The sequence below is a fragment of the Dermacentor variabilis genome, chromosome 2, assembly GCF_050947875.1.
Source record: "Dermacentor variabilis isolate Ectoservices chromosome 2, ASM5094787v1, whole genome shotgun sequence".
Lineage (NCBI taxonomy): Eukaryota > Metazoa > Arthropoda > Arachnida > Ixodida > Ixodidae > Dermacentor > Dermacentor variabilis.
Window position 1 is genome coordinate 6600411 of NC_134569.1, and position 15617 is coordinate 6616027.

The 15617-nt window shown below is 43.7% G+C and overlaps 1 protein-coding gene across 4 annotated transcripts in view; it reads right to left on the reverse strand.

Moving 5' to 3' along the window:
• Window positions 1-15617, reverse strand: part of Nost (Nostrin) — a 109136-nt gene that overhangs the window by 74962 nt on the left and 18557 nt on the right. For all 4 annotated transcript variants that reach the window (XR_012825844.1, XR_012825845.1, XM_075679571.1 and 1 more), the window contains exons 2-4: window positions 15348-15433; window positions 572-652; window positions 446-508 (exon numbers count right to left, since the gene is read on the reverse strand). Coding sequence is in view for 2 of the 4 variants with exons in the window: in XM_075679571.1 (XP_075535686.1) it covers window positions 446-508; window positions 572-652; window positions 15348-15433 (230 nt within the window). In the remaining 2 variants the exon portion in view is untranslated. The remainder of the gene's footprint in view (window positions 1-445; window positions 509-571; window positions 653-15347; window positions 15434-15617) is intronic.

Consider the following 15617-nt stretch of genomic DNA (forward strand, 5'->3'; position numbering starts at 1 on the left):
GCCGAGCCGACTTCTATGTAGAAAGGTTAATCTCCACCTGACTGCCGCACACCATGTGCATGTTCTGGCGGGTAGAGATGATATTATATTATAAAAAATTACCATGGGATCATTTAGAAAGGTGACTGCATAGAAAGGACAGACTGAGTGTCCAATTGATACTCCTTTAAGTCTATTCTTACCACAGAACAGAAAAAAAGACGGTGAAATGTCCGTCCTTGTTATTTGATTGTTTTATCCTGTGGGTGAAATTATGCATCTTGCTACACAAAAACAAAAGTGTTGTCAGCATTTTCATTATTCTATTTGACAGATAGGCTGTCTTCCAACTTGCTGATGTGATGGCAATGTGCTTTCATGCTTGTTTGCTTCCCTCATGTAAGAGGAGGTTGATTCAGCTGCTGGCCAGGGCCACCTCTCCTCTCATGCTGTCACCCAACTGTACCTGTGAAGCTGAGCCTCCCGTTCCAACTGTGTGGCCACTTCCTGCCAAGCTGTGGCACTTGTGCTGCAATCAGTGGAACACACTCATGAGCTGCACGTGTGGGGTCATGGTTACATGTGTACTGACCCAATGGCATCCCTGGCTGCCCTGGCAAGGCGCTGAGAGAGCTTCGCCAAACTCTTAGCATGCACAGCTTCCAACTCGGACCTGGAATAAAATTATCCCCAACAAGAAGCTTGCCCCAGGACAACATTCTGCAGAAGGCATCACTCAAGTTAACCAACAAGGACAACTTGTCTCTTTGCAAACAGTAGTTACGAGGTAGGAGTTGGGCCAAGGCTGCTTGTTCACATTTTCAGGCCAAACGACCTAGCCACTATGCCATGGCAATTTACACAAATAAGCAGATAATACTTGCACTGGCACTGAGAAATGCTGATACTTTCCCATCAATGCCCCATACAGCAGCTTTGATTAGGCACGGTGCTTGCAAGTGTACTCTTTTCCTTTGCTCCACAGGATGTCTTCGAATCTTTGAGTCAAGAGCAAAAGCAGACTTGGCAAAGATCATCCTGCAGAGGAACTGATAAACAGACACATCTTGCATCTTTTCCTTGCCAACTGATGATGCTGCTGATGGTATTTGTGGGTATGGAAGCTGCATGCTTCTCCAGGTTGCAAGAGTCCACGAGTTCAAATGGCACCAGAGTTTGTTCCAGGAGTAGCGACGGCCTTAATTCAAGGTCAGGAGAGAGCTGGTCCCTAAACATACGTATGAAGTAGCCAAGAGCTCACAAATGCTATTTGTTTATTCTTAGCAAATGGGTTAGGGGTCTCAGAATCCCTTGGTTGACGAGATTTCTTGCTTGTCTATGCAGCTATCCCGCATACTTCGTGTGCATATGTGCATACGTCAATATGTGAGCATTGCAGCAATTCTGTGTTGCTGTTTCATCTGCTCTTTGTTATATGATACGGAGAAATCCACCTTTACCATTAAAAGCTACGACAATACTGTCACGTGGTAGTGACAGTCAATAATGCAGCGGCAAATCTAAATGATGGAGCTAGCTTTTATTGGGTGAACCTGTGCCCACAAAACCAAGTTACACTCAAAGAATGGCGACCACGGTCAGCGATCGTCAAAAATTAATCTGCCGGTCAAGCGCGTCGGCTTTTATACATGCATCATCGAAGGTTCCAGAGTAATCGCTGGTGCCCGTGTATCTTCCAGAAAGTTCTACACAATTCGCGTTGCACATGCAGTCCGATTACACAAGCTTCGGTGACAGCTTCCAATACATGTGGGTGTGTCCCATGCTGAGCTGTAACATTTGTTAGACGGTGAAAAGTGGCCACCCGAAAAAGATAAACAAGTACACATGTCAGTATTTTTAATAAATGAATGAATGAATGAATGAATTAATTAATTAATTGCTGAGCTCAACATCATCAGCTTTTCTGGAGAAATTGATAAAAATGTTCATTTTAGCAAGACCAAATCTTGTTTTGCAATGCTAAAATGAGGGAATTAAGAATTGGCATGTTTAGATACATTATTATAGCTTTTAATGCTTTGGATGATGACATTTTATTTCTAAACTTTTCAATTATGGTGACTGTTGTGGCAGATTTCAGTTTCGAAACTGACTTTCCTATTGGATCCAAATGTCATCACTGTGACACTGCTATTGTATATACAGCCAAGCACTGATTAAAAGGACTCCCTTTTCGTTATGTTACAAGAGTGTATAGCGTGAAGTGGTAATTAAACAGGATGACAAGAGACAGTACACTCTGCCAACCCTACTTTTATTGCTGGTTTTTGTCCATCTTCTGTTGGGCCAGAATCTGGCACGTCTAGCAGGAATGTCATCCTGATCCAATTATGTTCAATATGATCATCAGTCAATTTTCATATCTTCACAGCTATGCTAGTTTATGTGACTGCCCTTATGACAATTATGCATATAATATAAAATTTCCTGTTCACAGACAGTGAATGATGTCATCAAAGGGCCTTGCAACACTTTTTTGAAAGGCCCTCTGATGGCATCATTTCATGTCTGCAATGTCACTACACAATGCTCCGGCACCTATCAAAACCTAAAATTATTCCTAGGTATACTTGACTGTGGCATGAAATACACTTTGTGAAAAGGGAAGAAAAAAGAAGGCAGTGAAGCGCCAAACTACCAATACCAACTGTTTAATAACAGCCTCAAAAACATAGAAAATAAAGACTAAGATGCAGGTGCACTAAAAAGCAGAGAGCTAAGGTGTGACATAGAACAACATGGTCACGATAACGTATTTTGAAGAAAGCACATTTCTGCAGAATACAATAGGATATTTGTATTGCTAGCACAATTAGACCCTTTCCTTTTAATATAAAACGCTTCCTACAACTCCCTTGCGGTTTGGTCCCTACTTTTGCCAAAGATCAGTAATTGCTCAAAGCATGGTCTATAACAACAGGCTTTGCAGTGCACAGGAAGATGTGGACTTTCAGACTGACTACAACCAAATAACTGAATTTTATTAGCTCGACGTTTCGGAGCCCATTCGGCTCCTTCTTCAGGGATTGTTTTTTGGGGGTGGCGGTGTGCAGCTTTTAAAGGGTCCTTTGTAAAGGGGGTCTTTACAGTCTGAAAGTCCTAATCAATTTCTCAACCAGACAGGCAATTCTGTCGAAATGTTTAGCTGCAGGAAGATGTGCAATGTCACACTTGCCAATACTATTAGCATGCTCGCTCAGTCTGTCGTTAATACAACATCCCATTTGTCCAACGTAGGACTTGCCGCAATCTAGGGGTATCTCGTAGACCAACCCTTCAACACAGTCCCTCAAAGGTTTGGCGTGATGCTGCTGGCAGCCCCGCTGCTCATTGTGTGTGACCTGTGGGCACAATTGAGCCAAATTGTTGGGACCCGAAAAGACAACCGGAAACAACATGGAACAGTAGGCTGTCTTGCCTTCTGAGGAGTGCGAACAAGGCAATCACCAAGAATAGACGGAGTAGAGACTGATGGTTATTGGTGAAACCAATATTCCAGAGGATATAGGCAGCCTTCTCTATAAGGGACCGAAATATGGAGTTGAGCCTCAGGCTCCAGCACAAGAACTTCTTGCGTGGAATTGGCAAGTTGCAAGAAAGCACCCCGGGAATAGCGTGAGCGTTGCCTGCTGGGTGGTCTAGACACAAAGCTGCCCCCAAGGCCAGAACTGGCCGTAAGGTGCGAGTGTTGCAGTGTGTGGTGTCTTTCTTCAAAGACCACAATCTAATGCAGTCCGATGAGGAAGGCGCTTTTGTGGCTCTGCCTAGGCAAACCTTCAACAATCAGCAAGAATTTTAATATTTATACTTTTTATGCGCAAACAAACAGGGACGAAGAATAGGGGCAACACAAGGACGAGCGCTCGTCCTTGTGTTGCCCCTATTCTTCGTCCCTGTTTGTTTGCGCATAAAAAGTATAAATATGAATATGTTCCAACTAGGCCGACTCGCAGTTATGCTTAAGAATTTTAAGCCTGCTAAGGTCAGTTTATCAAAAATTAAGAAAACCCTGGACTTCGTTCTGTGAAGAAATTGGCTGTGAAATATTAGCTAAACAGATCAGAAAGAGCAAAAAAGCTTTTCACACAGCTTTTTGTAGTGCCAAGACCCATGAGGTTGATGTACCGTTTCGAACGATTTTTAGTGAAGGGACACGTGGCAATATCAAGTCAGTAGTTTTTTTGCTAAAAGACCTGCAGCTTCTTGAATTGAATTACCCTTTCTTGACTAGAAACTCCGATGAAGTTTTTGAATATTTCTGTGGCAGCCAAGAAATAGGCTATGTTTTCTCCATTGACATAAATGACCTTTTTTACTCTGTTCCGCTTCCTGAGCTTCTAAAAGCTGTTAAACAGTGCATTGATGAAAGTGGTGAAGCTGGTTCCGTGTCTAAAATGGAGATGTCAGCTTAACAGTTTGTTTCCCTCTTGGAAGCTTGTCTCAACCGCACCTTTGTAACTTTTGAACATGACATATTTTTGCAGAAAAAGGGCATTTGCATTGGTTCACTTGTAGCATCCATTTTATGTGACATCTTTTTATCCTACTTTGACCACACACTACAATGTGTTTTCACTTCATCTCATCCTAATATTCTGAAAGTCTTTAGATACGTTGATGATCTTTTAGTTGTTGTTAATAGGTGCCCTTTGCCATGCCATGAAATGGTTGAGCAGCTTTTAGACGTTTTTAGAGCAAATGCAAAAGGACTTATTTTTACTAATGAGCCTCTGAAGGACAGTTCGTTGCAGTTTTTAGATTAAGGTCTAACACTTATGAGTGATCACGTTTGCTATGCTTACCTCCCTCAAGGTAAAAAGGAATTGTTGCAGTACAACTCAGCATACTTTAAGACTGAAGCTTGGAATCGCCTTATTTTGCCTGTAATCAGCTCGGCGCAAATGATGTTTGCATGTGATGCAGGTGAGTTTTTGCAATCAGCATGAGGGACTTTTAAAAACAGGCTACCCTCAGTCTGTCTTAAATTCTGTGATCGAGTCCCTGCTGCAAAAGCTGAAAGCTAGCGCTGCGAGTGTGAAAACGCACTCGAAGGAAAGGGAGCGTGTTAAGTCTGAGGCAGTCCCTTATGTGCACCGTGTGAGCTGTAACCTCAAGAAGGTGGCTACCAGATATGGCATTCCAGTTGTCTTTTAGGCTCCGAACAAGTTGGCTCAATTGTGCCCCCTGATCATGCACAATGAGCCACGGGGCTGCCAGAAGCAGTCCAACCTTTGAGGGACTGTTAAAGGGGTGGTCTATGAGTGTCACGGTCTCAGGGCGGTAAACACGACACAAGGAACATTTGAGTTAAGAAAAGCCTTTATGGGGGATGAGCATAAGACAAAATACATATATCCAGAAAGCACGCATTGTCAACCCAATGGCAAAACCCTAACATACGACAAACTATATACAAAGCTAGCTAATTGAAAATATTGTCTTAAGTCCTCACACTCGATGTATTATGAAGTTGAAAATACATAAAGTCTATCGACGTGGCCACGTCACCTTGTCGTTGCTGCTTCCGATGACACGTCGTTGGGCCTGCCGATGCATCGTAGACTCGATGTCACTGTGTCTGACGTTCAGTCCACGGTTGGCCTGGAGGGTGGACCTAGGTGCAAGAATCGCCCGGTCAATTCTGCAAGCTGCAGATCGTAGCCGCAGGGAATCCGTTAGCCTGTAGCTGCAGCTTCCGGTGGGAGGTCTACTCAGCTCGTGGGTCGTGGCCGCGGCAGTTGAAGAACTGCTTCCACTGGGTTGCTACTGTCTCCACGATCCACCCGTCCTGTTCGGCCTCCAGCCCCTTTTCCTGCTTCGTCCCAGAGTGTAGCTGGGCCGCTCTCTTCGGCTACGTGTCCCTTCTCCCATTAGCCACGTAGCTGCGCGTGCACTTTTGCGCTTCTTCTTCTGCTTTCGTATTCTTTTTATTTGTACACTTTTATTTTCTATCTTCTTTTTTCTTTATTTCTGCCACCGACTCCTTGTCTCTTCTTGTTTTCTTCTTATCTTCTGCTTTTTCTTCTTCTTTCTTTTTTCCTTTATTGGCTCATGACATATTATGCCCACCTTCAAGAGTTTTTCCATATGAAAAACTGCTTCTTTTTCCTTGTATTGGATGTTTCCATCGTCTTCATATGTCGGTCAAACATTAACGCTTGATGTCTTCCACCATTTTTGTCATTTGCACCACTGGGTACCTTCCCCACACATCACTTCACTTCACCTCACTTCACTTATTTACTGCACTGTACACATCATCGAGTTCACTATTGCACATAAAAAAGTCGTTGTCCAATACTCCTAAACCACAACTCTTCTAGAGTAAACTGTCGTAACACTTGTTACACCATTTACTATGAAGTTCTACTCATAAAATCTGCTCCAACATTTTCACTTCCCTTGATGTATTCTACATGGAAGCTATATTCTTGCAGCGCAAGGCCCCTAGTCATCACTCTGAAATTCGTTAACTTTGCTTTATTTAAGAACTCAAGGGGTTGGTGATCTGTCTGCACCCAAAAATGTTTTCCATACAGGTATATGTGAAACCGTTTGACTGCCCATACAAGAGCTAAACATTACTTTTCCACAGTCGAGTAGTTATGCCTTTCCTTTTCGAGCAACCGTTTGCTTGTGTAGAATACCGGATGTAATACATTGTCATTTTCTTGTAGCAACACCGCCCCAAGAGCGTTCTCTGATGCATCTGTGCGCAAAACAAACTCTCTTTCTAAGTTGGGCGCCACCAGAACGGGAGGATTGGCCATGTGCTGCTTGAGTGTTTCAAATGCGTCCTCTTGCGCTTTTGTCCATTTCACTGTATTGCTTGCACCTTTCTTTATTAATTACACCAATGGATCAGCTATCTCCGCATAATGTGGACTGAAGTCCCTGTAGAACCCCGTCAATCCCAGAAGAGACTGTACTTCTTTCTTGTTCTTTGGGGGGTTTGCTTTTTGAATCTTCTCTAGTATTCCCTCTTTCATCGAAATGTGTACCATGCCTAACTTGTGTCCCAAAAATGTCACCACGTGAAAACCAAATTCACACTTCGTTGGCTTGATGGTCAGCTTGGCTTCCTGTAACCTATAAAATAATCGTTCTAATGCTTCCAGGTGCTTTTCCCAAGTGTCTGTCACCATCATAATATCGTCAATATAATGTTCCACATTTTTCAGACCGTGAAGTGCTCTTCTCATGAGTTTCGTATATACTGCAGCGGCTGTCTTTAGTCCAAATGGCATGTACTTGAATTGAAATAGCCCATTTGTACTTGAAAATGCCGTCTTTTCTTTGGAGGTCTTATTCATGGGTATTTGCCAGTACCCCTTCGCTAAGTCAAGCTTTGAAAAAAATGTTTTTCTTGCTACCTTTGCGAAAACCATGTCCACTCTTGGTATTGGCTCAGAATCAGACACTAATACACTGTTCAACCTCCTGAAATCTACACAAAGCCTATTAGAGCCATCTGGTTTCTTTACAACCACCAGAGGTGCGTTGTAAGCTGATGTAGACCTTTCAATGATGCCTTGATGTAACATTTCGTCAACTTCCTTCTCAATAGAGCCTTGTACCACTAGCGGCAATGAGTATTGTTTGACGTACACTGGTGTGTCCGTAGTGCATTCTAACTGGCACTCACTAACATTTCTTCCTGGGAGGTCCAAGAATAATTTGTCATACTTATGTAATAATGATTTTAACTCTGCTGCTTCTTCTCCATCCAGACCTGGATTAATGACTGCTTTTTTCTAACCCCATGGTTTTCTTGTAGTGGTAGGTGTGTACATCCAAGTCATCTTTCTCTTCTGTGAGTACCATGTTCACAACTTCGAATTCTTGCGAATTATGCCTCTCTTCATATTTCTTTAACATGTTGATGTGAAACACTTTTTTAGAATCATTCACCAGGAGCTCGTAATCCATCACGTTCCTTTTCTGGGTTACCTCAAATGATCCCTTCCACTGCATAAACAGTTTGTTTCCATCACTGGGTAGAAGGATAAGAGCTTTGTCTCCTGGATTGAGGCATCTTGTCACTGCCTTCTTGTTATTATAGGTTTTACATTGTTCTTTGGCTTCCTACAAACTCCGATGTGCTAACTTGCACGTTTCTTCCAGTTTCTCTCAAAGTTCCAACATGTAGGTGTACGTCGTTTTGACTTCAGTGTCGAGTCCTTCATTTGCCCACTCCTCCTTGAGGATAGTTAATGGACCTCTATCCGCGCGTCCATATAGCATCTCGAACGGAGAAAAATTGAGGCTTGTTTGTGGGCCTTCTCTGTATGCAAACAATAATGCTGGTAGGTAACGGTCCCAATCTATAGGTCTTTCGTGACACATCTTCTTTATCATATTCTTCAATGTGCCATTAAATCTTTCTACCAGGCCATTCGCCATAGGATGATATGGTGTTGGGAGCAGCTGCTTTATCGAAAGCAACCTGTTGCGCTCCTTCATTAGGTCAGATGTGAAGTTGGATCCCCGGTCACTAAGAATTTCTCGGGGAAGACCATACAGAGAGAACATCTCTATTAGAGCCTCGGCAACCTGAATTGAATCTATGCCTTTTAAGGCAATGGCTTCTGGAAATCTTGTCGCCATATCGACCATCGTGAGAACATAGCGGTTTCCTTTTGCTGATACCGGCTTTATTGGTCCTACGATGTCTATCGCTACTCTCTGAAATGGCATATCAATGGTTGGCATATTTCCAAGTGGAACTCGATTCACTCGTCCTTTTGTTATCGTCCGCTGGCAAATGTCACAGAATTTTATATATCTCTTTACTTCGCTTTGTAGTCCTGGCCAGAAAAATTCTTCTGTGATCCTAGCCACCGTTCTTTTCATGCCTTGCTGCCCGGCCATGATACTGTTGTGTCCCAAATTCGAGAACCACCAACTGCATCACTTCTCTGCCCAAGGTAAACTTACATCTCCTGTACAACAATCCATTTTTCCTCTGGAATTTAAAAATAGTTCTTCCTCTTTTATTTGTCATTGACTCTCCTTGCTTCTCAAAGCAGGCTTGTAGGGAATCATCCTTTCTTTGCATTTCCGCAAATTCTGTTGGCGTCACCACAAGTACTTCAGTTGTAGGTACCTTCAGTGCCCTCAATGTTCGCTGCATACTTGATCTTGTAGCTACCGCTGACGAAACTGTTGGGCTATTCTCCGTAGTCTTACTTTTTGTGTGGCCATGTTAGGATCGTCCTCTTGCTGTTTTTATTTCGCTTTTCTCATGTCGATGCAGCTGCTCTTCCACTTGATATCAGGGTTATCCACGCTTCTTACTCTTGGTAGATTGCCCAATATTAAATCATATAGCGGCTCATCTACGCACTTCACTATCAGTCATCGAAAGTAGTAGGGAGTAGAAACTTGAATTCTGGCCTCAGGCAAATGCCTAACCGTGCTGTCGACCATGATAACCGCCGCTATTTCTCCTGTTAGTTCTTGCTCCTGAACCAAACTCCGCCTCACTAAGGCCGTGTTGGTTCCACTATCTCGAAGAACCGAGACTCGTATTTCGTTGATCTCTCCATCAATTACAGGAAGACCCAGTGATAGTCTCGTCTTCTCGAAGGCGTCCTTGTTGTCCGAGACCATGGTTTTCGACGCATCATGTGTATCCTGGGTATCCTTGGTTGATCCTTGTGGGGATGCTGCCTTTCCACCATTTAGGGAAACCATTCCTGCGGCCTTTTCTTGGTTCTGTAGTCTGCAGTATTCTGTGCGGTGTCCTCTTCTCTTGCAGTGCTGACAAATGATATGCGCCTGTGGTTGATTCCCTCCTACACGACAATCTACTGCACGATGACCGATGCGGTTGCACAAGAAACATCCAAGTACCTTAGGTACCGCACCTTGCCTAACTTGTATTACATCATCGTCTCTTTTGTGAGTATCTTCTTCGTTTTTATCTAACTTCCTCATGCCTTGCGCTCCCAGAAATTGGTCAGCAGAATCAGCAAAGTCATCTAGACATTTTAGTGAACATCTTTTAAAGGGAAGCTGAAGAGTCTGTCGAATTCAATAAGACGCTCATATATGGATGAGGTAACCTTATAAACCATGAAGGTAAAATTTTAGGGGGGATATATCACTTAGGAGCGATGCAATCGTCGGTTAAAATTGCGCTGTAGCTCCGCCCCCCCGTCGAGCGCCGCGCGCTGCTGCTGACACTGACGATGCGAGCGGAGACCGGAAACCGCGGCTTAGTGACGTCAACACTGGTGTTCCTCTCCTTCGCAGTCTCCGCGACCGTGCCTGACCTGGCTTATTTCTGCGTGCGTGCCGTCCTAATCTGCTTCGCTCGACCCTACATTCCTTTATTTGTGTGTATATAAGAGTGGTAGTTGACGTGCGCAGCATCAATTGAACTTGTAGGCTGATCACGCCGGCGTTCTGTGCAGCCTATGCTTGCACGAACACCAGCGGCCGCGGCGATGTTCCGTTAGTTCCTGCAAGACCAGAAGCTTTCAGCTAAGTGGGAGGCTGGTGTGAAGCGAAACAACTTCCAAGCGCTCAAGAACAACAGTGTTGTGCTCTAACAACTTCTGTGACGATTACTACCGGAGTTTATCAATAATGCGTGCTTTGGGCTCTCCTAAAAAAAAATAGTTAGCACGCTGAACGGAAGGTGCATGTTTATCGCCCACCCTTGACGCAGGTTTCATCGCCAAGCGCCACGCATTTTCTATTCGCGCGTGTTTTGTGAAACAGCCTGCATGCAGCTACCATAACGCAGTGCAAGCGTAAAGTTTGCATGTGTTGGAAAGCCTGCTCACGGCAAGACGCTGCGCTCCTCCTTCTCTCGCACACATAAGAAACCGACCATCTCACGTAGCCAACGGAATTCGCCGGTTACGAGTAGCGTGCGGATGGCGCGCTGATGAAGGGTCTATACTACACGTGCTACAACAGCCGGTAAACTTTTCCCGCGTTTAAACCATCTGTGTAGATTGCCGACAGCTTTGGGGCAGCGCACAAATGCTGAAGATTGCATCACCGCTTACGTTTTACGAGGAGGCATGCAGGAACATAACACTACAGTTGTTTGCACGGAAACGTACTCACTGGAACGCTGAATGCAGCTTAGCAAAAAACATACTCGCCAAAGAACATTTCCAACACAAGGAGATGCTAACACTTCGCCTTCGTTCGTGTGGAAAGCAGTGCTTGCACCAGCATTTTATGCTCCTTGGAGAGGCCAGCTCTTCGCAATCGGCTCATACATGTAGTATGTACAAGTATAAACCCCTTACAAGTGATCTTGCACGCGACAGCGCTACAAGCGAGGCGATGGCTGTCGCGTTCACTCATCGTCTGCAAGCCGAACTCCACGCGAGCAACGGCTTTGAGCGATGACTTCCTGGTATGAGGGCAGCAATATACGCGCCGAAACTAGCGTGACGCATGCTTTATCAATTTAAGTTGATGTATTTTACTGAAGAAGGAGCATAAGATATTACTGAAGGTCTTGCACGAGGTCCTTATTCTTACACGTGTAAAATTCAATAGTTTGCTCGTTCTGTGCGGCAAACAGTAGTATTTGAGTTATGTACATCCAGTTTCGGCTTCGCACAATTGGCTAGTCGCTCATAGCATTTCCAGGCGACGAGCGACGAGTTCTAGATTTCTAGAAACGAGTGATCGAGCGACAACACCGAGCGATTTGTTCAAGCGACGGCCCGTTTTGTCGCTCGAAGCCATCGCCCGTCACCGTCACGCGCAAAATCGCTCTCGTAGAGTTTGGACTTAACGCCGAACTCCTCAGAGAAATGCAAGCTCTCGAAAATTTCCATGACCGTCTCAGCAAAACACCACCGAACTACTTTGCACCATGCTTCGTGTGTAGCGGCAGCAGTCGGTCCGGACGAACACCATTGTTGACGTCACGAGCCGCCTGACCAATCACAGGCGGAAACGAGGCGCGCAAGCTGGGCGTGTCTGCTGCTGCACTTTTCGTCGAAATAAAATATGTTCGTGCTTTCTTTCGCTCAATTTCGATGCGATATTCGAATTCAGAGGGTGGAAAACCACGGCGTACTGGTCTTCACTCATTTTTGCTGGAAAAGCTTTCAGCCTCCCTTTAAGAAAAACATTGAGTTTTGTGCTACCACAAGTCAAGAACTGCTCAATCACAATGTGCTCCCTGACTCCTTCATACGTCTTCTCTGTGTTTGCCATTTCCATCCATCTATCAAAATAATTTGTCAAACGGCAAGCAAACTGTTTACCAGTCTGATTGTTCTGGTTTACTATTTCGGAATTTCTCACGGAATCCTTCTGCAGCTAGTCTGAATCTCTGCAGTAATGCTTTCTTGACTTTGTCGTAGTCCATTGACTCAGATGCTGGCATTCTTCCGAACACGTTCAACGTTTCTCCAACTAAACACAAACTAAGCGCTGTCGCACACTCAGATCGCTCCCAGCATTGTCCCAAAGCAATTCTTTCAAAACGATGCAGATAAGCATCAAGGTCATCTCACTTATCGTCAAATGGAGCCATTAACTTTTGTGGACAAATTGTCCTTGTTCTTTGTGGCTCCATTTCCGAAGAAACAGACAATCTGTCCGCATTATCTTTTCCGGTAGACACATAGGCCAAATGCAACTTTGACAACAAGATGCCCCTAGATTGTGTCCTATGTTGGACAAACGGGACGTTGTATTAATGAGAAACTGAGGGAGCATGCTAATAGTATTGGCAAGTGTGACAATGCGCATCTTCCTGTGCACTGTAAGTTGCACTGCACTGTAAGCCTGTCGTTGTAGGCCATGCTTCGAGCAAGTATTGATTCTTGGTAAAAGTAGGGACCAAACTGCAAGGGAGTTGATGGAAGTGTTTTATATTAAAAAGAAAGGGTCTGATTGTGTCAGCGATATATATATATATATATATATCCTATTGCATTCAGCAGAAATGTGCTTTTTTGAAAATATGTTATCACGACCATGTTGTTCCATGTCACACCTTGGACCTCTGCACACGCGTGGAAGTATTCTTTTTTTCTACATGTTTTTGAGGCTGTCATTAAACAGTTGGTAGTTTGGCGCTTCACTGTCTTCTTTTTTCTGTCCCTTTTCACCAAATGTATTTTGCGCCACAACCAAGTATACCTAGGAAATCTAAGCGCCAACTTGCCCAAGAAGAAGTCCATTTGCAAAAATTATTCCTGTAAATGCAGCAGAGAACCTGAAATTTCATTTTGAAAAATCTGCCTACCCATTCCTTCAATTTCTATTACTCTTCATGTGTACTGATACACAGTCACAACTAAGCAGCATCTCTGGCAGCATCATAGTTGGAGAAATCTGATGATCGACCAATTCCATATTGTGGCACATAATACCAGTGTGTCAATAACATGGCCTCTGAAGTTGGACATCGTAAGGGACTGATCTCAGAGGCCATGCCAATATGAAAACTCAGTGCATTGACATGCTAAGCAGGGCAGGCATCTTTATGTGCTGGCATAGTTGCACATGCAGCAGGAATGATGTAAAGTCAAAGGGAACAGCACAGGAGGCATTTGATTACTAACAATACTTTGATGTTGTAGTGACTTTGAAAAACATAATAGCAAAACTGTGACTCACGAGACTAACTCTTTATTAGGTGAACCTGTGCCCAGAAAACAGGTTACACTCAAAGCACAATGATAGCAGTGATCACAGTTAGTGATCGTCAAAAGTCTGACCCATAACAACATGTTTGCGCAGCGCAAAAGACAAGGACTGAAGGAAGAATACAACACAGGCGTTGACTTCAACTGAATCGCCGGAACTATATACATGAGAAAAACTAATGAAAAAAACAACTTTTGCATTAAGTCACACAGGAACCCCTGTTGTATCACAGCCAGATACTTGATTTCGTTTTTTGTGAGGGCAATAGACGGCATGCTGATGCAAAGGTCGCCCAGCCGCTGTATCTTGTCAGGTTCTATAATTTCATGTGTAAGCTGTTCTCGGTGTTTGGAAATTACGACACAGTTTTCAAATTCAGGATTACAATGGCAGTCTCTGCAGTGAATGCCAAGATGACCTTCCACGGTGGTATAAACATTGTAAAAATGCTCTTTCAATCGCCCATTTAAACATCTGCCTGTTTGGCCAACACATTTCTTTCTGAAAGTCAAGGGAATCATGTAAACCAAACCCAGGGCACATGCTCCAAACCGCTTCCTATGGTTAGTATTGCAAATATTTCGTCATGTGGAATGAGCATTCACACGCCTACAGAACACTGATAATTTTTCCGGGGCAGAAAAAGCCACTTAGTCAAAAAAAGAAACGACACTAAACTACAATGCTGTGCAAACATGTTGATATTGAATCACCAACTCACCCAAGCTTCCAGCTTATCTGACCCATAAGTCAAGTGTGTTGGCTTTTATACATGACTCGTCGAAGGTTCCAGCATAATCGCTGGTACCCACATGCCTTGTGGAAAGTACTCCACAATTCATGTCACGCATACTATCTTGGTTCAGCAATAACATACACAACAGATAGAATCAATGATAATATTAGAAAAAGTTCCAATCATGCAGGCACATCTTGTGCTCAGCAATAACTTTAAGTTGTCAGCGAGTAAAATGCAGTCCCCAAGAAAAGGATAAGTAAGTACACGTCAAAACAATGCCACAGTTTTTTTCTGGAAAGGGCAGCAGCCATTTCCTTTAGGGCAGGGCACTCAATGGTTAGTGTGTACTACCATGGTGGCAGGAGGAAATATTGGAGGGTCCCCCTTTAGATCTGGAAAATATTTACAAGTAGATCTATGCTATTTCATGCCTCTAATTAAATATACAGTGCCAACATGGTAGTAAAAATGCTGACCTGGAATGCTTGAACCACAGGAACAATGGACATAGTACTGGCAGTAGAGAAAAACCTAGAGTTATGGCGTATGTAAAAAAAACTATTATACAGAATGTTCCATTTTCAAAAAAAAGTAGCAGTTCATTGTTTAATCATACATGCATGTGAATAGACTCTGCCCACATAAATGAGAATAATGCACTGTTGAGGAGCCCACAGCTTGAAGAATGCCATCACCATGACTGTCATCAATGTTGTTGCCTCTGAGCAATACTTTTAGTCACAGCACAAAGCTCATGACAAATCATGCAGCCGTAAGAATGAGTGGCTCCATCTGTGTGGCGACAATTTTCACAGACCATCAACAAAGAAGACATGCTTGTTTTTATTAATGCAGAGCTTTTACCAACATATGTGATTTCAATGTATAACTGGGCCTATGACACATTGCCCAATAAGTAAGGATGAAGCAGCAATGGCAAGCTGTTAAAGGTGCATCTTTTTCTCACCGCTCCTGCAATATGCTGACCACTTCCTTAGAAAAATCAGCCCCCTGCTTCAAAAGGCGACGTAGCTCTTCAAACCCTGTAGGCCCCTGCAGGTCATAAAGAAAGCATGTGTTTCACAAGCCTGGACTACTTTGCAGCTTCATTGTGGTCACACTTGGTGAAAAAAAAAATGGTCTGCAACTACTATGGCGAACTCAATCACAAGCTCTGCAGTAAAAATTTGTGCAAGTTGTTCGGAGATTGTTCATGTGGGTAACTCATACAGACAAC